Source organism: Halictus rubicundus, chromosome 3 (genome assembly GCF_050948215.1).
Source record: "Halictus rubicundus isolate RS-2024b chromosome 3, iyHalRubi1_principal, whole genome shotgun sequence".
Classification (NCBI taxonomy): Eukaryota; Metazoa; Arthropoda; class Insecta; order Hymenoptera; family Halictidae; genus Halictus; species Halictus rubicundus.
This window is the reverse complement of record NC_135151.1, coordinates 19,232,991-19,256,283: the sequence shown is the minus strand read 5'-3', so window position 1 is coordinate 19,256,283 and position 23,293 is coordinate 19,232,991. Positions and strand designations below refer to the sequence as shown.

The following is a 23,293-nucleotide window of genomic DNA, read 5'->3' as shown; positions in this document are numbered from 1 at the left end:
AAAACTAGATTAAATTGAACAATAAATTAAAATACTGCGAATTATTACTTCTAATTTTCATTTCGACTGTTTAGATAGTTTCTGCACTTTCAATAATCTCGTTACCGCATTTTAAACTTGTAGGTAGGATCCCTTGGCTTGCGAAAATTCGCTTTCCCTAAATGACTTGTAGACGGACATGACTCAACGGATATCCTCCAAAAACTAGCTTAAATTGAACAATAATTTAAATTACTCCTAATTATTACTCCTTTTACTCCTAATTTTCATTTCGACTGTACAGATAGTTTCTGGATTTTTCAATAATCTCGTTACCGCATTTTAAACTTGCAGGCAGGATCCCTTGGCTTGCGAAAATTCGCTTTCCCTAAATGACTTGTAAACGGACATGACTCAACGCATATCCTCAAAAAACTAGCTCAAATTGAACAATAAATAAAAATTACTCCTAATTATTACTCCTATTACTCCTAATTTTCATTTCGACTGTTCAGATAGTTTCTGCACTTTCAATAATCTCGTTACCGCATTTTAAACTTGTAGGTAGGATCCCTTGGCTTGCGCAAAATTCGCTTTCCCTAAATGACTTGTAGACGGACATGACTAAACGCATATCCTCCAAAAACTAGCTTAAATTGATCAATAAATTAAATTACTCCTAATTATTAGTCCTATTACTCCCAATTGTCATTTTGACTGCTCAGATAGTTTCTGGATTTTTCAATAATTTCGTTACCGCATTTTAAACTTGTAGGTAGGATCCCTTGGCTTGAAAATTCGCTTTCCCAAAATCACTTGTAGACGGACATGACTAAACGCATATCCTCCAAAAACTAGATTAAATTGAACAATAAATTAAATTACTCCTAATTACTACTCCTATTACTCCTAATTTTCATTTCGACTGTTCAGATAGTTTCTGGATTTTTCAATAATCTCGTTACCGCATTTTAAACTTGCAGGTAGGATCCCTTGGCTTGAAAATTCGCTTTCCCTAAATGACTTGTAGACGGACATCTTGGGTTTCCAGCGTGCCCCGTGTATTTCAAATACGACGCTCGGCGACAACCACGTATTTCGCCTAAGAGTCAGTCACCGGAACGGCGCAACTGACTCGTAACGAGAATTCACTGTATCCTGTGACCTGCTATCGCTCTTCGACATCGTCTTCGGCCGATGGCGACAGTGTAGGTGAGCCAGTATTCTTTACCTGGCCATCGCACGTATGCAAGTCTGTTACAACGTTCCGCAACGTTAATGCGTGGCGCGTTAAACTCGGGTTGATCGGCGCGGGTTCTTTTCATACGGAGCGGAGAAATTAACAAGAAACCGGGCGGCGGCGACGATGAAAAACGGAGCAAAGGCGTTTTCGGGTGGGTGGGGAGGGGGAGGGGGGGGGCAACAACGTGCGATCGGCGTGAATCTTTAACAAGTCCTGTCAGACGACGTGTGTTTCGGGTGGTTCTTATTAATTCGCCGTTTTTCCTTTCGAGCCGAGGTTTCTCGCGGCCGGGGCGACGCGACGAATTTCTCGTGGCCGAACCGTGCAGACCCACGCCACCATCAATCACGTTACATCGTGACAGGCTTTGACAAAAAGCTGCCACGCGAATTCCGTGGCCACCCCGGGAGACTGCCGGTAATACCGTGGTTCTTTCTCCCGTGACTTCCTGAATATCGTACAGAATGTCGAAATACGGAATCATTAGTAACCGGGCAGCACGATCCGGCGGCGATCCGCTCTCCTCTTTCTCCTTGACTGCCGGCCAACCGGGTAATCTATCACGAAGGGCTCGTGCGAGCAGGTGTCATGGCGGCCGGGCCGCTAATGATCCTGGACATCCAACGTGGAATTAATCATTGCCTTTGTCTCTCTTTCTCTATCTCTCTCTCTCTCTCTCTCTCTCTCTCTCTTTCTCTCTTTCTCTCTCTCCCCCCTCGGTTTTTGCCGTGTCGTACGCGAGACGCCGCCGCCGCCGCCGCGGCTTTTCGGTCCGGGTCTCTTGCAAATCGCGTGCCCTGGCCGCTTTGGTCATTATCGTCGTTAATTCGCCGACCATAAATGACCGCTGGTTTCGATGGCTGACGACTTCTAAACGATCGCCGCGCGACAGGAACACCGCTACGCCGAGGGATTTGTCACGGAGAACGGTAATTACCTACCTGCGCAAGATTCCGTCCGGTATACCGTTCGGATAATTGAAAAACCCGCAACAGGAACGAGAAAACCTGCTCGGGTCCATGCGACAGTTCGAAATTTATTAAAATGTTTATTCGGATAATCGAGGGATCGGATACTTCGCCACCAGTCATCGATTTAATGGCGTCCCCCCCCCCCCCCCTCTAGACCGAGGACAATGCTAGTCGTTAAACACATTGATTTTTCTCGCGCCCCGTCCCGATGTCCGAGGATCGATCGAGTCGAAGAAACCTGGCAATTTTCCCGGTCGGACGGACGGACGGACGCTGTTCAAAACCGGAATTCTCTCGGTTTCGTCAGACAGCTGTCGTCCAACGCGGAGAAGGGCAGCCCCGAAGAGACACCGGGAACAAGACCGGGCTTTTTCGCGGCGGTAGATTGCGCAACGCCGATGACATTCGCGTCTTCTATATGTATTCCATTCTGGTTTCGGGTCATCAAGATAACGGGAAGATGTCTTGGACATCCAAACGCTCTCGGCCGTCGTTGCGGCTAGGCATTCCTCGGGTAATGATCGGCGCTGGGGACCCGAACTCGCTGCAGGAAACTCTCCGCGGGTTCGCGCATAAATCCTCGAGAGCCTACCGTCGCCGCTTATTGAAAATTAATGCGGAATCCTTGCGCGTTTACGCATCCGAGAACGGACCCGACGGTCCCGCAACGGGCCAACCGAGTTTCAACAATCTCCGGCCGGCATTGCGTATTTGTCAGCACAGGACAAATAGGACGCGTATAATCGTAATTTAACTACTGACAATTTTGAAGAATTTCTCGTTACACACGTTTTTCTCAGCGATTAACGCGATCATTGTGCCATTTTTTGGAGGAGTTCAGTCCGAGAATGTGAGCCATTTTGAATACCTTTCTGTAAGCCGTTTGCAATATAAAGAAGAGTGAAAAAGAACGCAATAAACGAATTTTTTTTTACTATATCTCTGTGGAAAAATTTGGGACTAATTGTCTTTATAAACAACTGTTTGCATCAACTCACACTGTCATCTATTAACCCTTCGCACTCGAGTGGTGACTCTGAAGCGCCACTAGAAATTGTTGCGGCATCATTTCAAAGAAATTACAAAAAGTATTACAAAATTTGTATTTAATAGACTACTAAACATTTAAATATTGTATGTCGATAAAATGAAAATATTCTAAGACGGAAGGAAAATTTAGTTTTAGGATGAAAATAACGCCGAGTGCAAAGGGTTGATAAGATGTGTTTTGGTAATAATGACCAGCTGGGCTGTTGCGCTATTTACTGACGTTTTATTTAGCAAATAGTCAATCTCCGTCAATGTTACTAAAAACATAATGTTTGGCCTATAATCGGCACCACGAGTCTGCTAACAAGGTCCAACCCAGATTCGATATAAAAAATTGTGTAACAACTGAAGTTAACGTCGGAAAATGACCGGTTATCGTCGGAAACGCTCGGGAATAAACGAGGACGTCGAGCGATTGTTCGCGAAAAGAAATACGCAAGAGGTGCGAAGCGTAACGATTTCTTGAGCGAATCATGTCACTCGCGGTGCCGAAGAAAGGAAGAAAATCGTGGATTCGTCTGGTGGAGGAGAAAAAAAAAAAAAAAGAAAAGAAAGAGGTCCTGGCGCCACCCCAGGATTCCGTTAGGAACGAAACCTCGGGGGTGGAGTGAACGAGGTGGAAGCCAGACAGGATCTGCGTGGAACGCAAACAGCGCGGCTCTCTAATACACCGGGGACTTTATCAAAATCTGGTAACTTCAGAAGCGAAGGCAACTGCGAAAGAGGAGAGGTGAAACACGCTCGGGCTAAGCCACCCCCGAAAAGCCGGCGTCGCGGAGGGTTGTTGAAGTCGTTATCCCCTCTACTCGCGTCCCTACGGAAAGTCTCGCCACTCCGGAGCTATGGTTCCTCGTTTCCTTGGATGTAACGCTCTTGGAAATTTGTGTTCGAGTTACAAACGGGTTTTGTGCACAGGAGGCGCCAGTGGCTGGGCGGAAACTTGCGACCCGTGCCACCAACGATATCCCGAAATGTCGCAATTTGATATTTCGTCTCCGCGAGAGACACAGAAGACGCATCTCGGGATTTCGATCCCTCGGTGGAATCATTTTTTCGTCGTTCACGGCGTTTGTTGATCCTTCTCTCCGACAACTGTATTCGGTTAGCTTGGTTAGCGAGGCAAAATTATGCAGCAAAAGGAAACTGTTTGTACGATGCGATTATTTTTTGTACCGATAATCGACAATATTCACTCCACGACTCCAATGTTAATTGCCACTTAGAATCCTTGTGCTACAATTAATCCTCAACGGTCCGGAAGTGTTTCAAGTTTACTTCCCACCAGGTCCAAGCTATTTTTCATACGAGGAGAAACAAACAAATTCACAGAAGTGACCCGGTACATTGCTTAACGCGTTCGTTATGTAAATATGACAACAATAAGAGTGATAGAAATAATGATTTTCGCCGCCGTATACGCGGCATTGGACCCAGTAAGTAAAAGTGCCATGCCGCGTATGTGGCGGCAGTGGTCCGTTAAGGGTTGATTCCAGGAAAATATAGTTGTTTTAACACTTATATTGTGCGTACTATGTGTGTATACCCCGTCGCTCTAAAGCGCAACGAATTTGAACATATATTTGTTGTGTGGAAGCAGATACATGCGAAATTCAACGTACAAGTGTATTAAACAACGAATCAATATTACTCAACCGAAAGTACGAATAGTATTACAAAAGTAGTCCCCAGAAACAGTGGTCCAATAAATATACAGGGTGTCCGAGAACTCTGCATATCAGTGGGTGATTCTGATAAAACAAGTTAGAAAGAAGGAATACAATTTTTCCATCTGATTCTTCAGCGAACAGATTTTCAAATTTGATTTCTCAAAAACGAAGCTGTAAATGTGGCAATTTTATTCTTTTCTCCGACTGTCTTTTCATGGAGAATCATCCCCTGAGTGGATTGTCCTGCCAGTTAACAGACACCTTATTCGAACACGTATTCTTTTACAGTTTTCGGTAAAGCAGAATGTGTTCAAAATATTCTGAAAAGTATAATTTTTCTTTACAATAATAAAATGGCGGCGTCCGTACCTTCAGAGGATCATATTCGTCATTGCACACTTATTCATTTTCGTGCGGGATTAAATGCACCGGTAACAAAAAAGAAAATTTGCGATGTTTGTGGAGACGTTCGTTGGAGAGTTTGTGGAAACTCGCTCAGACAAAAATCAAAGAATTGCAATGGTAAGTTTGACCGCACCCCCGTACTCACCGGATATTGCTCCCTCCGATCGTTTCAGATCTCTGGAGCATTATTTAAGAAATAAAACATTCTCTAGAAGAAGTAAGGAAGCACCTTCAGTCATATTTTGCTTAACGAATCCTGGATTTCTATAAGAGGGGGATTGAAAATTTGCAGACGGCAAAATGTCCTTGATAATGATGGACATTACTACAAAGTTTGTTTTACATTTCAAAATAATTGATTACTTACTGCCCCTAATATTTTAACTAATCCCGAACTCGCGACATTTACTGGAATCCAATCGTTTAGAAACCCTCAGGACGGAAAGGTCAAACTTCTCAAACCACAAATATTTCCACTAATCCTGTAAAACGGACTCCGAAGATCCTCCGTTCTCAAATCCAGCAAGCGTTCGTGTGTCGAGCGTTCCGCTGCCGGAAAGATTGGATCTCGGCGTAATAAAGATAAATCAGTGTTAACTGAAAACGTGTCGGTCCCGGCGGTTTGTCGCAGAAATTATGCGACCGGCGATGTCGGCCGCGGTCGCCGAGCGAGCTTTACGATCGGCAAAGTTCCCGCAACGCGCTACGTTGCGGGACGTGACCGATTGCGGCCATATAGCGGAGTACCAGCAGGCGAAACGTACGTGTCCCAGGCTCGTCCTCGTAATATACGCGGATAGCCGGTGTACAGACTATAGACAGACACACGGACGTAATCGTTGCGCTAGCGCGAAGCGACCGCCCCGGCCGACACACACGCGCGGCTGCAAGAGCGCACGCGGACAAGCGGGCGAACAAGCGTGCGAGCAAGCGAGCAAAGCGGGCGAGCACCGACTCTCGGCGTGATGTATAGATGCGCGCGTTTCTGTAGGTGTGTGCGTATATGTGTGTGTGTGTGTGTGTGTGTGTGTGTGGGGTACGTACGAGCACGGAGATTGCTCCGGGGCTTTCGGGGTTGAGCATATTGAATAACTCGCTCACTGGACCGCGAAAATATACCGCGAGGCTGCCAGTATGCGGATCGACGTTCCTGAAAGGACCTTGCAGGATCCTCGGGGCGGGCACTGTATCCTGTCTACGTGTCTACCTAGCCCACCCCAAGAGAAATGACGACGACTACGCGATGGAAGGAGGCTCGTCCGCGTATTACCTCTACGCCGGGGGTTGAAAATACATCGCGGAGGGAATCTCGTTGCGGCGTAGACACAACAAAGGGGATGATTTCTTCCTTTTTTTTTTGTTCTTCTCTGCATTGCTTCAAACGAGCGCAGAGCTTTCCGATGATCCTCGTCGTTGACCTTCGGTCGGACTGGTTTTGTCACGTTCGTCTATCGGTTTTTGAACCGACTTACGAAACGAGGTAGTTACGCGATTCAGTATTTTCGCGAGCGTGATGTACACATTTGTCGCAGCGTTCGTTCAATTGTAGCTTTAATTTGTTTTTGACTACGAGGACATTTATAGTCGAGGATACATTGAACGATTTATGCCCGTTGGGCTTATAGCGCAGCTGTTAAAAAAAGAGACAGTTGAAGAACTGTCGTGAAGTTGTCGTCGATTAAAAGTTATTAACCCTAACGGTTTAAGGGCACAAAATGTGCGCGGCACGCAAATCGATATTTTTGAGGAAACGGAATAAAGCTTTCCGTTCGTGTCGGAGCTGACTGTACGTAAGGGGGCGAAGGTTGAGGAGGATTCGTCCGGGGATTCGCAGGATTACATGCAGGAAAATGGCTCGAGGCCAGAAACGAAATGTCGTTACGCCGGGTAACGATAGGTAAGGCACGGCCATTGTTGGATAACCTGACTAGAATACACAGCGCTTGTATCGGCGGAAATGTAAAGAGAATTGGTCATTCAGGGTATCTCGAATATCTTCGCGAATCCATGACGAATCGGGGACCTCTTCCTGTCTTCGTGCTCCTCGTGCCGTCTCTAATGCGTCATTGTTCACCCTCCCCCCCTCCCCCTACGAGACGCTCAAGATCGCCGATAACGCCGAAAATAATTCACAGAATAACGCAATTAAGAACCTTATCCAATCACCATATTGACCGCGAGCTCCACGTAAATGTTCTAGAAGGTGATTTTTCGATTTACGAAATCGACGCGTCTTTTGGTAAATTAATCATTTAACCATCGTATAAACAGTCAAATTGCAATCGTTTCAAGGAAAGACTACCCTTGCAATTTACAAAATAATGTATATCACTCGAAATAATTCGCTGGTTAAGTTAGGGCAAAAAAGTCGTATTACTATCTCGAGATCTCCGTTTCTTTCGCGTCTGTCTAACGAGATAGATATTGTCTCCTTTCAGAAGTGTCAAAAAATGTTGGTTTTACATGACACGAAATGCTGTGTATTAAAATATTAATTTTTATGATCTCGCGTCTCGCAACGCGAACAGACGATCCGGTGACGGACATCGCAAGTTCGAAACGTGTAATCTTTTTCCCGTCGCGCAGCCTCATCAAGATCAATTAAACCAGTACAGTCGGACGATCCTCGGCCGTTAACGATATATCAATTACAGCATAGACGTCGTAGGTAATAACTATTAATGACTCCATTCGGAGCACAATAATTACCGTTGTCCGCGCGCGCAACAAACGATCCGACTCCGGTGGATTTTCGACCGACAAAAAAAAAAAAGAATGAGAACACATCCGCGACCAGCAGATACAAATCGATTGAAACGAATAATCAAATCTCTGGCATACCGAAGAATAAGTTTCGACCTTTCGATGCATCCCTTCGAACGAGTCCCCTCCCCGGTTTTTCGCGTCATCCGGCCACCCCATTTCAATTTCCATTATGAAACTTAAAATAGTCTCTGTGTGTACGAAACCCCCAGCCAGTTAAAAAACAATAGTATTATGATTATTCGATGACGGAACGCAATAACCCTCGGCATTTTAAAACACTGCGAAATAGGCTTTATAACGCTTGGCGAGGCTGTTTTCACCGTTCGGAGGACACGGGTGTGCGGGAAATTTCACGGACACTCGTGCATTCTGGATATACGAGGCAAACTTTCCGTGCGTTGATTGCGCTCGAGAATCCAAAGAGTATCATCTTACGCCGAACACTATGCGGTACATATCCTTGCACGGTGCGTAAAATCGCGTGTTCGAGCCGCGATGGATCGGGACGTTCTCGTTCGGGGCACATTCCGGTCGGTTTTCCCCGGGGGCTCGTAAATCAAAAGAAATTCGGCCGAGCGTTTAAGTGCCCGGAAGATATACGCCTGAGGATGGAAAACTGCGGGGAAAACCCAGCAGTTTCTCCCGGCCGTAAGGGAAATAACGCCGTCGCTGCTGGCCCAGCGACAAATAGTCGAACAATACCGCCACCAGGCACTACCTGAGAGACAGAGGTGCTCCGAGCGGAATCGACAGGTGGTGTACCGAGTTTTTCTATCATCGGCGCTGGGAACGATGACCAGTCATGACTAGCCGAGAGCGGAGAGGATTATCATACAGCTTTCTTCTGCTTCTCCGTCGGGGACAAAAAAAAAATGCCTGAAGGGTTACAGCACTTTTACTTTGCAACCCCATTATCTTTTTTCTCCAGCGACAAAATGTCTTTCCCTCCCCTCTGTCTCGAAGACTTTTGAAAAATTGATATTCCGATTGTAATTGCAATGTTACCGGGCACACGCGTACAAGGGCATTTATTGGCGCACGCGTGAGGTACGAGGTCGTTCGATATCCCGGCCGGAATAGGACCGCGCGAAATTGACTGGGACTGCGTTTAGGCTCGATTCGGGTCTCCTCTCGTATGCGGACGTATCGCGGCACCAGAGCGGAGGAAAGCATCGACGAAATACAATTTGAAAGACGTAATTCGAAAATCGTTGTTCGCCCGACGGCAGCAACCCTCCGTCGGACGTCGAAATGAAATTACGCGACCCTCCGGCCGCGGGGACCTTGGGGTAGGCACAAAGGCTCGTTTGCGAAGGACACGGGCACAACAATTTGACTGGAGGGGCCTAAACCGCTAATCGTTTCGCGATTAACTTCCATTAAACGCTTACTTAATGACCGCGAAACTTTCGCGTCCTCCGAGCGCAAACTACTTGGAAAAAAGACACCGCCGAGAGGCGCCCCTGGAATCCTCTGGCTCCAATCGTTAGGCATCATTGTGGGGCGTTTGAACATTCGCGACACGATGAACAGATTTTTATCGTCATTTCACTGCAACAACATGCTTATCTAGGGGGTGTCCAAAGGAGTCCCGATCTTTGGAGAACCGATCGGCGACTCTTTTCACCGTCTCGTCCGGAAGATTATGGTTGAAGGTTAGGCGGAGACTTACCTGTTTTTCGCAGCAGCAGCGCGGTCCCGTTGCCTCCTGTTCTTGAACCAATTCCCCACCTGGGTCGGCGTGAGGCCGGTGGCGGCGGCTAGCTCCCTCTTCTTGCCGGGGTTCGGATAAGGATCCTGCAGGTACCACTCTCTGAGCAAGGACCTGGTCCTCTCCTTGAAGCAGTGGGTCTTCTGCTCGCCGTCCCAGATGGTCCTTGGCAGCGGGAATTTCTTCCGGACCCGGTACTTGTCGACGGGGCCGAGCGGTCTTCCGCGCAGCTTCTCGGCCTCCTGATAATGTGCCTCGAGCCACATCGCCTGTAGCTTGCCGTGCGAGTCCTTGGTGAACTTGTGCCTCTCCAAAATGGCGTACAGCTCTCTGTAATGTCCCGAGTGGAAGGCGACGATCGCCCTCGCCCTGAGCACCGCCTCGCTCTGGTTCAGCTCCTGGATGTTCGGATGGGCGACCGGCAGGCTCCAGAGGAACCTGGCCAGTCTCTCGATGTCCCCGCTCTCCTCCAGGGTCTCGCAGACGGTGGCAACCTGGCCGACGGTGAACGACAACGTCGGCAACGCGAAAACCGGCGCGGGCACGATAGGACCGTTTGCAGTGGGCGCGGTGGCACCGGTCCCTGCTGGCGCTACAGCTGACATTTCTCCTCTCTCGACTTTAGGACCGCAGCGAACACAAGTCACTCGGCTGCTGTGTCGTCACTCGCTCAGCTTCGAAGCCGGGGCTGTCTCCCGGAGCACCGGTATGGGATTCGCCGGACTCAAAAAGCTCTCCCGCTCGATTTGTGCTTGCTCTTCGGCGTTCTCATGGTGCACCTGCCATCGGACCCATTCTCTATCCACCTCGTTTCAATCCGATCACTGGGACTACCATGCCCTGGGAACTCACTTCATGGTACGACACTGACAGTACGTGTTGCCGTTTCGGAAACCGGGATTCGCTGGTGGTGCGCGAACAACTTTAGAACCGACCCGGTGAAGCGTCTCTGTTCGCCGTCCCGATTACGACTGACACAAGCGACCCGACAGCATCCTCCACCGCTTCCGTTCGGCTGACGGATCTAGATGGCACACGGACGATCTTTGACTAAACTATCGGCAGGCGAGGTGTCGCGATCGGCTGGACCGGATGTGGTAACCGGTTGCCTGCGTGTCCCGGACTGGGATGTATCTGACCCCGAGCGTAACTGTCAACCGACTCTCTCGACGCAGGGTAAACGTTCGCCAGGTACGTATCCTCGGCGATCACCGGCGACGAAAAGCGCGCTGACGTTTCGCCTCCTCTCGGCCGTGGGGATATCACGCGAGGCCGCTGTTGCCTGGATCGTATCGGATAGCAAACTGGTTTCGTTTACAAGCCGGCATCTCGGCACCGGCCCTACCCAGCATGATACGTTTGTACGCGCCCGTTGCAATCGGGTAGTCCCGCCGGCTCTTGCGATCTACCGTCTCCACCTCCCCTCTACGTTTGCTCTTTCTCCCTTGCACCCTCGTCCTGAACCCCTACCATCGGGCTCGGTAGGACGGCCGAACGGTTGGTTGGAGTGGGACAACGACAAGCGAGCCCGGGGGGCCAATGTAGGAGGCCACGCCCACCAGCCAGACCGGGATTGGCCGGATCCCATCCACGTCGCCATGGCAACCTTTCTTCGTCCTTCCGTACACCGCTGCCCGTATGCACATTTGTGTCGGTTTAATTATCCCTACCACGTGCTAGCCAACCGATCGCACCCCACCTCCGCCGCGTTTCATCCCCCCCCACCACCGTCGTCGTTCACCGTTTGTCCTTCAGCCCCTCCAACGGTTCTCCACCCAGGACTCTCCGAGCTCTCCCGCCACGTCTGCCTCTCACGCCCCCTCTCTCGCGCGAACAGACAGAGAGAGAACGATCGATCCGCTCAGGTGAACGCGGAACGAAGAGTGTGTCGGGGATAGGTGGGGTGCCCTGGCAAGGACGGGGTGAGCGGCATGATCCTCACGTTCAACTGCTGCGGTTCCCTACCTTCTGTTGCTCCTGCTGCCGTGATCTCTCGACGAACTGCTTTCGACGAGACTCGCTGCCTCCTCCGCTCTCTCTCGCCGATACACACCGGAGCCTCGTAACGTCCGCCAGAGCTCGCTCGCTTCCCGGCTGGCTTTTCGGCTCCGTTTGCTACCCGCGCGATGCCATTTTCACGATCGCTCCCTTTCCGCGATGTATCGCTCTGATGGATTTACTCGTCGTATCGTTTTTCGGAGATTTCCCGCACCGGCTGTTTCGCCTCTGGCCTCGGCTCGTTTCGCCTGCGGGACTTCGGACAGCTCCATGCAGATTAGGGCATTTTTGCCCCGGAATATTACGCTGTACTCGATAACGGTACCGTGGTCGCCTCGAAACTTGTAATCCCACGAGGACGATTGCTTAGGCTTTGCTCTTGATAAATGTTATTTTACAATAAGAGAATAATTCCGCGCAGGGTCAATATTGTATATTTCTTTATATTATTTTATAGCTGAGCTATTTTCGAATATAGATCATCCCTCAAATAGAGACAGGGCGGGCCCATCATGTAAGTTTCAGGGAAACTGATTTCGAAGGAGATCGCGAGCGAAATTGCGGTATGAATATTTAGGGATGCGATTGAATCGAGAGCGAACCGTGAGCCGTGATAGTGTGCGCGGAGGCTCGTTAGGGGTGGGAAATCTGATACACTTATTCACCCTATTGATTGTTCGGCCTGTGATCGACGTTCGCATGCATTTTTAACACCTTCTTCAAGCCAACAGAAATGTTCTATCATTCTGTTGCAGTTCGTTGATACAACTTTTTTCACAGCTTTTTTCAAGTATTTGTTGTCGATTAGTGGATTATGAACACTCGAGGAAGGAGTACTTTTGTCGTCGGAGGTTTTACCGCAACATTTCTTCGTCTACGACTTCCGGTTCTCGGAGGCTCGACAATATGGATCCGCGATATCGCCAATAGGAATGGAAGCTCCCTATTGACACGCGACTAGATTTCATTTCTCGTCAAGGCGACAGGTACGCGTGTATCGAGAAGCAGAGGACGCGCGACGGCGCCGAAGGCGTCTCCGTTTTATCGAGCGCGCACAGCCACCGCAGAAGCTTCAGACTCGTGATAAATATTCTGATTTGTAACTCTGACGTAACCAGTCCGAAGTGTCGGCTCTCTCGGTTTGCTCGGGGATGTTCGACGTTACGGCTCTTTCAACGACACCCGGTTTCCTCTTTTTCCGACGTGTTTCAAACGCAACCCCTTCTAATTACGTGGCTCGCTGCGGTCTGAAACGACTCGTTTGCATTCTACCTACCGATTTGCATTCTACCATTTAGAATAAATACATATTTAGAACAACGCCGTGTACGAGGGATGAGACGAACAGTGGAATTTTTAACCCTTAGCACTCGAATGGTGACTGTAAGGCACCACTAAAAAATTGCTGCATCATTATTCAAAATATTTTGTAAATTATTAAATTTGTTTGTATTTAATAAATTACTAAACATCTCAGTATTGTAGGAGTAATTTGCACCATCTTCGTATGTGTAACAAGAAAAAATATATGTAGAAGGGAAATGTTCTAGGTCGGAAGAAGTGTTTCGTTTTGGGGTTGAAATAGCTTCGAGTGCAAAGGGTTAATAGTTTCGCTTTGCGAACTGCGAAGTGTGTTGTCCCTAGGCTGCGGATTTTAAAAATATTAGAAGAATTTAAACATACTGTTACATTATTTTCAATCTGCCAAACACAACAAGAAAGAAAATATTTCACTTCAGTTCGTTGCAATTCAGGTAAAAAAATGTTATTTTGCATGAAGATCTAGTTGTCACTTAGGTTTAAACTATATTGTGGACCTTGGTCTACTGGAGCATGGTAATTTTTAGATTTGATATTACATTTCTGTCATAATTATTGGAGAGAAGGAATGATTTTTGAAACTTTTTTTTTTTTGTTTAAGTGGGAAAAATTCTACTGAAGTAGTCCTAGTGGAAATCTTGTAAATTGATTTGCACATATTTTTCCCAGTGAATTTCATAGGAAGAAGAAGCAGAAGAAAAAGAAGAAGACGATCGTTCCGACTTCCTGGAAAATATTTATTCTGGATAAGTTTCTTAGTATCACATCACCGGGGGTGAAATAGAAGGAAATATAATCTCGGCCGGTCGATGATGCCGTCAATTTCTCTCGTTCGCAATCGCTCGTTCCGTTATACGATCGGCACCAGCCGATTGGCCCTAGTTAAATCGGATTACGCGAAAGCGGGATTACGAGTTTTTAGAAAGACATCATTTTCGTTCATGTTCTCGCTGCTCGTCCCCCGTGTTTTCCCGGATACGATCCGCCATCCTTTCGTCTGCGTCACGTCGATTCATATACCTGACCGTTACCTGACAGCAGCGCGGGAGAAGGGGTTGATGCCCGTATCACATGTTCAATAGCCGTGTCACGAAATCGCCCGTCATAATCGGCCGTCGCGACAATAAAGGTCTCAAGACATTAGACTCAGATAATGACGCAACTTTGTCACCGGAAGTCCACCTAAATTTATGCCACTTTAGCGCCGATCGAATCGCTCTAACCGTATTCCCTCGCCTCTCCGCTGACATAGATCGCTTTTCACCCGGTAACAATATTTCTAGCAATTAATTACCCTTTCCACAATCACGTTTCTCTCGCGACAATTTTCATCATATTTCCCTTGTCCCTACACCACCGTTTACCTAACTATGTGAATTTGACTCGTTTTCGAGTTCCAAATTTGAAATTTTAATAGACCGACTGTGTTAATATCTTTGCTCTAATTTTAAGAATTATTTTACAAATTACGATTAATCTAAATTTCAGTTTCTCACAATTTTAGCCATTTGTAATTATTCACGGTAATGTTAATCGATTTTGATGAAACTTTGTGCACGGATACCTATAATTGTGATTGCAGATAAGAAAGTTAAGAATCACCATTTCGACCAATGTTAACCCTTAGCACTCGAATGGCGACTGTAAGGCGCCACTAAAAATTCCTCTGTCATTATTCAAAATATTTTTTACATTATTAAATTTGTTTGTATTCAATAAATCACTAAACATTTCCGTATGTATAAATTGCACCATTTTCGTATGTATAGCATGCAAAAATATATATAGAATATATATTATTAGATTAAATTATATATTAGAGTTAAAATGGCTTCGAGTGCAAAGGGTGCAATTTTCGATTAATTATTTTCTATGAAGTACCTAGTCAACTCCTTCTAAAACCTCGAAAAAATGGTTATTCGTTTTCAAGGGGTGGCCGGACACTTTTACACGAGACTGTATTTGGAGATCCATAACGGAATGGTATGGAATGGGAGATAGCATTTTTCGAAAGATTTATGCCGGGTAGATGTTCTTCGAGGCCGGTGGGTGTTTAGAATCAGGTGTAATGTTTCCAGAAGTTTTCGAGTATTGCTTCAATCCGAAACACATGTTTCAGTCGCGGCAGGCTAGAGCCGGCGAAGCCGATGAAAAGCCTGGAAGAACGGAACCTTGGGATTTCCCCGGGGAATTCCCAAGGTTACAGTGAGTAGGTACAGGAAAAACGAGACAATAGGGGTACGAGCAGACCCCTGGTAGAGGCGAGTGACCGACCATCAAAATTGAAAGGTGGTAAATACTTATAGGGTCCAATTATCCACCGACTGGTGGCTTCATTCTACTCGTACGTACACAATCTATGGGAACCGAGCCTCCTCGATATCTCCTTCTCTTTCCTTCTATTCCCCGTCCACCACTGTCCACGATCGCGATTCTCCCTATTTACCATCCCCGATTATCACTGTTCCTCCCTGGAAGATTCTACTATCTATTTATCTCCAGCTAAACAAATTTCTCGCGAGTTTTATTCCATTTTTTGACAAATAAACGAATTACGAAAACTGGGATTCCCATGCTTACGGGCATAGAGGGCGTTTCAAAATAAGGGTGGAAAATTCCTAATTCCTGTAATCTCCACTATCAGGCGTACAAAATATTTCATTAACGAAGATTGTAAAATGAGATTTAAGAAAATAACCGATAAAAATTGTGAACTCGTTCGTGATGTTTATTGAACTTTTTAATTTCGAAAGCTTTTGAAAGTTTCACCCTTTCAGTGCCGAACGACCATTGATCGTCGTCAGCTGTAAATTAATTGGTCTATTCTAATTCAGAGATTTTTAAGAATATTAAATTTTGAGGTTACTGTAGTAGAAGATTATAATCTTATTCTAATTTATGGATTTCTGTTCACTATCATAAAGGGTTGGTATTTTTCTCTCAAGTTTAACCATTTCGATCTGACTTTTTCCAATTTGGATTTCATCATATTTTCTCGTCGATTATATTAAACCGCGATAGGTGCAACTCAAAGAAAGTTGTACGTTAATTTTAAAAATGGGGACACTATTTTATTAATGAAACTTATATCAACACGCTCGTGATATGGGCCGTTTATTTTAAAAGTGGTGTAAGTCCATTTAAAAAAAAAGAGGTATCACATAATTTGTATATTTGTATTTTTTTTATCAACAAAAAATGGACTTGCACCACCTTCAAAATAAACTTTCCATACGTTTGATTAAAATAAAACTAAAGAGGAATTGTAATTTTGAACATATTCATGGATAAAAATGAAAATACATAATCGGACATGTGTGTCCCGAAAACGCATAGTCACTTCTCTATGCTCACTAAGATAAATCAAAAAATATAATTACAGCACAGCAGTTATACTATAAATTGAAAGATTAGGATGAAAAATTTCAGAGAATCGTTCAATTCTATTCTGAGTCTGCAATTAATACCCCATCTAAATAAAAATGATCCACTACGATCTATACATTAACTAAAACAAAAAGAATAAAATAACGCACACACATATGCGACACGTGTCGCTCCACAGACGATCACTATCATTCACTGTGACATGTACGCATCCCAACCAGTGTTGCCAGATGAGGGGAGGGAGCACGAATCGAGGGGAAAGAGTTACCCTCTCTCTGCAAGTACCGGAGTATGCGCGACAGAGCGTCACGTGACCGGGCCGCGGCGGAGGGTGGGGAATAGCGCGGTGGAAGGGGAAAGTAGAGTGGGGGAAGAAGTCTTGATCTGGCGACGCCGGTCCCAACAGAGTCGTAAGGGTTAGTTTTTCGGTCCGCGGTGAGAGAGATGAACAACAAGTGGCTGAAACACAGAAACGTTCCCCTTGAATAATATCCGGTTTTACTTCAACGACATCCGGGTATTCAGGCGACATACTAAACGACACTAAACGGGACAAGCATTCTGAATGTGTATTCTGAATGTAAATTCTGAATGTGCGAACAAGTTAAAGACTTAAGACCTTTTTTTCCCCCCAGCGTGTAATAAGTCGTTAAGATCGTTGCTCGCGACTGATCCTTGTTACGCGTAATTAGCTCTAATCGGTTTACTTAGACAGCAGGCCTCGCAATCGACTTGTGCAACCATTAAATCCTAATTGTGGTCGGTTGTTTGCGAAGAGCGGGATTCTGGGCGCGGCTGAACGCGCAACACAGCCGCGGCTATTAATAAACGGTTCCCGCGGTCGACGGAATATCGATAAACCTTTCAGATCGCCGTCAACGATACCGAAAAGTTGACAACAAACGGTGCGGGTGCGCGCGCGCGCGCGTTTACCGAAGTTACGCAGTTGATCATCATCCTCGATCCCGCGCCGACACCGTCCGATTATGTCGAAATTACGCGCAGACGAGCCCGACGAACTCTTCGGCGACCTTCGACCGTCTTTGCCGATCGTGAATGGCTAGCAATTAATCGGCGCGTGTGCAATGGATAAATTCTCCCCTGATTGCGCGCATTAATTGCCGCGCACGTGTTTGCGGAGTCGCAGCATGCGTTTTGTATAATACGATCACCGGTGCACCGTTGTCCACCCTTTCGGACATTTTCTGGTGAATATTAGGGCGAACGGAAAATAATGTCATGATTTTTATAAAATTAAGGTGAAATAATTTTTGATTGACATTTTATTTCTAATCTGTGATATATGAATGCTCTCGTATGGTTGACCATGGTAAATGAAGCTTCTCCGAGAGTTCTTCGATCGTCTGTCGAGGCAAAATGTCATTATCAAAATATTCATTAGAATAAGTATAATTATATTCATTACAGTTTCCCTTTAGAAAAACCAAGGTCGATCACTGAACAAGGAAACGCGCATTCCAGGTAATATACTAAGCAGATTACGGAGAATGCGTAGACACTTAGCGCGCGTGTAAATGCGCGACAAATGTTAATAAACAATTCGCATGACTTCCACGTACGCCTTGTAATAATAAAACTCGCTTCTTCTAAGTAACCCGATTGCACATTCAGGCAAATCCACATTTTCACGAAATAATGCGCTAAAACTTGTAATTAAATCTGCACGTGCTTTCGTCGTTGAAAGTGTCGTGCTGACGTGGCTGAAATAAAAATATTATAAAACTTGTTCCGGGACACCCTGTAGAAAATTCGTTTCGAGCGGAAACTTCAATTTCCAAAGCTTCGTAGTTTTCGACCATTTTTCATTCCTAGATGATTACATAAAATTATAGGTTTACAGTAACGAAAAATTTCGGGCGAGTTTACAGACCGACACGATTTAATGATAATGACGAATTTCATTCTCTATTACTAAGAAATGCGTAGGATAAACGCGTTTAGCGGTGAATAGCCGCGCTGGACGACCGGATGACGGATAACATTGCCGCGGAATATAATAGAATATCGCAGGTGGAATGTCTCGCAGATAAATGTCGCGATAGCGACAGGTAGACCCGTGAGTATTACACCGTTCCATCATCGCACCCTCGATTATGCGGATCGATGTATCGGCGGTGTCATCTGTTTGCTGGCCGGCGGCTTCCTGCACGGCCGATTTCTCTGCACGACAGCCATGTTAGTCCACGTTCATTCTTTTCCCGAATGCTCGTTCATGTAACCGCGTGCCCCATTCTTTCTAACCTCCAAAGAAAAATTACTCGTACTCAAACCAAATATATTCTTAACATTTATTGTATTCATAATAAACAGATGTGTAAGTAATTACTTGTTTTTATTTCTTTATAGATAGCTGACCCAGTGAGCGAGAATTTCCTTCCTAACAATCTTGTTAACATTTTCTTTTTTCTCCGACGTACATGTAATTTCATTCCGGATTTCTCTGCGCGACAGCCATGTTAGTCCACGTTGATTCTTTCTAACCTCTACGGAAAAATTACCCGTTCTCAAATGAAATATATTCTTAACATTTATTGTATTCATAATAAACAGATGTGTAAGTAATTACTTGTTTTTATTTCTTTATAGATAGCTGACCCAGTGAGCGAGAATTTCCTTCCTAACAATCTTGTTAACATTTTCTTTTTTCTCCGACGTACATGTAATTTCATTCCGGATTTCTCTGCGCGACAGCCATGTTAGTCCACGTTGATTCTTTCTAACCTCTACGGAAAAATTACCCGTTCTCAAATGAAATATATTCTTAACATTTATTCTATTTATAATAAAATATGTAAGTAACTATTTGTCTTTATTTCGTTAGGTGCACTACCGCTCAAATACGTCGATGAATTTCGTATTTAATTTTAGTGTAGTATTGGTAAGTTCCGCATACGTAATTTTTAACTTAAAACGTTAGATATTTCATAAGAAACTAATTAAAATCGACAATAACTTTTATGCAGTGCTAATACATATTTCGCAATCGTCCGAATACTTTTGAGCAGTAGTGTAGCTCACCCAGTGAGCGAAAATTTCCTTTCTAACAATATTGTTAACATTTTCGTTTTTCTCCGACGTGCACGTAATTTCATTCCGGATTTCGCTGCACGACGGCCATTTTTACTCGGCGTGATCTCTTTTCGAAATCTTCAGAGTCGCGGCCGTATGTCTCTCCCCCACTTGGCCGTCAGCCGTTTTCTGTAACCCCGGAAGGGAAATCTTTTACCTTCGTTCCCGAGGCGAGAAATATTCGCTGTTCTTATCACACGTTGTATTTGTAACAAGCGCAGGTCGGCGCGTACGCGGCAACAAAGGGGCCTTCATTGAATACCATCGGGCACCGCTATTACTTTCCGCGATGAGAACTGTCAAGCCGGACTCGTTACCGAGGGTAGATTAATCACGGCCTGGAAAGGAAGGAAAACGCCTGGCCGCGTCAAGCGTTTCGCACGTGTATCGTAGTTTTTGTGCCCGCCTGATGCATAATGAATTACAATGGCGTACTCCAAAGGTTCCCTTTCTTATCGAACAGTACGAGTTCTCAATTCCGTAGATTGGAGAGATAGTTTTTTCGAAGGAGATTACACTTCGGAGGGGATTCAGGGGAAAATCGAGTACCAGTTATTTTTCAGATGAGAAATTTGAAATTACGCGAGTTTATAGCATTTTTGACGCTGAAGGTGCTAAAATTAATATCATACTTAAATTTTCTCGATGTGGGAAACAATTATCGGCATAGATAAGGGTACGGATTTAACACAGTGATAATTAAGAAAAATTGTTTTCATCAACAAAATTTCTCATAGTCTGATGTTACTACTTTTTTTTATAGGTGGAGGGGTCAAGGAGATACGAAGGTCAACCCTGTTTTCTTTAAATGGAACAGTAGGGTTTTTCTGTTTACACTCTAACAGTGTTTCAAGACAAAAACGATGACCCGTTATGAAGGTCATCCAAGGTCACTGAAGGTATCTATATCTATTCACAAGGTCCATTATCTATATTTATTATTATTAACTCCTTTTCGCATCGAACGAGAGATCACATTTGTTAAAAAAAAAAAAGGATATACAATAACAGAGAATGTGAAAAATTGGGATTCTCTTATTTTTGCTGCAAATCCTTCAGTTACAGAAATGCAAATCATACCGAACCTGTTCCACCACGTTCCTCGCAGAGTCTGGCTCTCTGCGAAAATATTTTACTAGAATTTTCGACGATCTTGTTTGCCGTAAATATTTAAAGTTGGCAGTCTACATTTAACAGCGCGACTATACGGAATTACACACGCCGGAGTTCACCTTTACAATAGTCACCGACAAAGGCGGCGTGTAGCCACCATCGCGGGAGAAAGAAGAAAAAGCTGCGCGCATGGAGTGCACGAGGATTACAGCGCGCCGCGTTATCGTATGAAAACGTTCGTGTTTGTCGTCGGATTAGACTGTGCTCTGTACAAATCACTGTCAACGATTCCGTCGAACGTAAGCTTCCCCCGATCGAACATTTCGCGGACGTGTGTATAGGTGTGACGGTAAGTTACGTGTTGCTGGTTGCTTGCGGCTCACATGGAAAAGGGGGAGCGCGAGGCATATCGTTGTGGGATAATCCTCTTCTGGTTGCGCTGGCTATGGGGTGGCCGCGCCTAATATGGTGACTGTATTATTTAACGGCATACTAATAACGCGCTCCGTGTATTGTCGTACGCCGGTGCGCGCACCACCGGGCAGGGACGAATCGCATTCGACTCTACTTAAACTTTATGGATTATCGAGCATTAACTTCGCCTGCAACCCCATTTCGTTGAGGCTTCGTTAATCACCGTTGTCTCAGCGGAGTTCTTAGAAATGGAAAACGAATGACTGCTCCATAAAAATACAGTATAATCATTCAACCGAATTCAATTTACTAAGACACAAAATGTCGGCAAGTAGACCTCTGGAGGGGGACTCATAAGTGTAATCAATTACTTCGAAATCTAAAACAAACTTTGTAGTAAATTCAGGTTTGTATTTCTGAATTTGTTATATCATCTCCATCATTATCAAAGACAGTTTGCCATCTTTCCTGCAAATTTGCAATACCCCTCTTATAGAAATCCAGGGTTCGTGACGAATATGATCGTCAACGGACGCCGCCATTTTATTACAGGGTTGTACAAAGAGATTATACTTTTTAGAATATTTTGAACACAGGCTGCTTTACCGAAAACTGTAAAAGAATACGTGTTTCTTCTTCAACGACCGGTACAGAGCTGAAGGCAAAACAAATTCTTTGAAAACAATTGATTACTTATGGGTACCGGAAACTTCACTTTCCCCTGTGACAGAAGTAAAAGAATCGACAAAGTTTCAACGCCTTGCTTTCTTATTTTCTCAAAAAAAAAAAAAGAAAAAGAAAAAATAGTTCTCCCGTCGGTAAATAGGTAAGATTGTCCGGCCAGAAGATCCAGGGTAAAACTGAAAGGAAAGCAATTAATCTTTCAGTAATAAATGGTGGGATTCTTTCTTCCCGGGCGGAGTATGTACATTTCTCCTGAACTCGTGTTTACGGACAGTACTCGCAGTCGTGGACGCCATAATATTAACTGTAAGATGTCAGCTTCGTTGTTCCAGAGTCATTTCTGCCGGTTGGCCAGCGTTTTGCTCGATGAACACTTCGGTGGCTTAACTTTTCGTTATCGTTGCCGATCAGCTAACAGAGGCGTAGCCCGAGCGGACGAAGGAGGTCCCGCAGAGAAAAAGCCGGTGGAGTCGAGAAGTCGATTTTAGGTTAGGGTCGCAAGTGGCGCCCGGGCATGTCCCTCCTCGTGGTATGTTTACAGAGGAACCTCGGAAGCCGGGGATGAAATTTGAGGTTCGAGAGCGGCAGAGACACGAGGGGTCTGCCCGGCAAAGGAAAAGCAGCCGGAGATCGGTGGACCCGGTGTCTGACGGGAATCATCTGCGCGATGGCGCCACGGCCATTTGTTTGTTTTACTTTTCTGGACGGGGCTGCCTTCTAACTCGGCCCTCTTTCGCCTCTAACCGTGGGTTAATGAGGTCGTTAACAAGGCTCCCACTAATTCCGCTATCTTGGTCGGTGGGACGTGCCGCGCCCTTCTACTCAGAGATATTATCGTACACTTTGTTGCGGTTCAACAGTTTCGCTTCTCTTGTATATCTTCGGAGAACTTGTTCGACGAATTCGATCTCTCGTAACAATTGTACATTCGCTTCGATCTTTCACGCTCCTCCAACAATTACTCGTAGATTACCTCTGTTTCGTCACGGCTCGGCGGACCCCGCTATTGCTTTTGCCTCCTAGTCTGATTATTGTAAAATGGCGTACGCCCACGAACATTGCCAGTGTACCCTGACCTTTTTGTGGAAGAAATTGCGAAACATGAGACTTTAAAATTTCGCTGATGGTTCCAAATAGACAATTTCATGAAAGTTCGGTCTAAACGTTCCGCGTAGGAAATTTTGGGAAAAGTAAAACCGAAACCCTTCAGTGCACGGATCCATAAATTAAATTAGCTTGGAATTTCTCAACGAATTTTTGTTTTACTCAGTAGTTTTTAGGAGAAATGTCAACGAAATGTCATCTCCTAATGGTTATAGGCAATATGAATGACAAAATGAGTCCATTTAATGGCGAACTGTCCGAATGCATAACTCTTGGGCAAACTTTGAAAACTATTCAAACGTCAAAATGGCCACTTTTCTGCCCACCTTTCCGGCATCGATTATTCTGTAAAACAGACTCCGTTAGTCGGATTAAAGAACCTTTCACTTTT

General features: G+C 45.4%; 1 protein-coding gene across 1 annotated transcript in view; it reads right to left on the bottom strand.

Annotated features, from left to right (window-relative positions):
• Positions 1-10,881, bottom strand: part of Optix (optix) — a 70,568-nt gene extending 59,687 nt beyond the window's left edge. The window contains exon 1 of the mRNA XM_076785913.1: positions 9,754-10,881. Within this exon, the coding sequence (XP_076642028.1) occupies positions 9,754-10,397 (644 nt within the window). The 5' untranslated portion in view covers positions 10,398-10,881. The remainder of the gene's footprint in view (positions 1-9,753) is intronic.
• Positions 10,882-23,293: the final 12,412 nt, after the last annotated feature.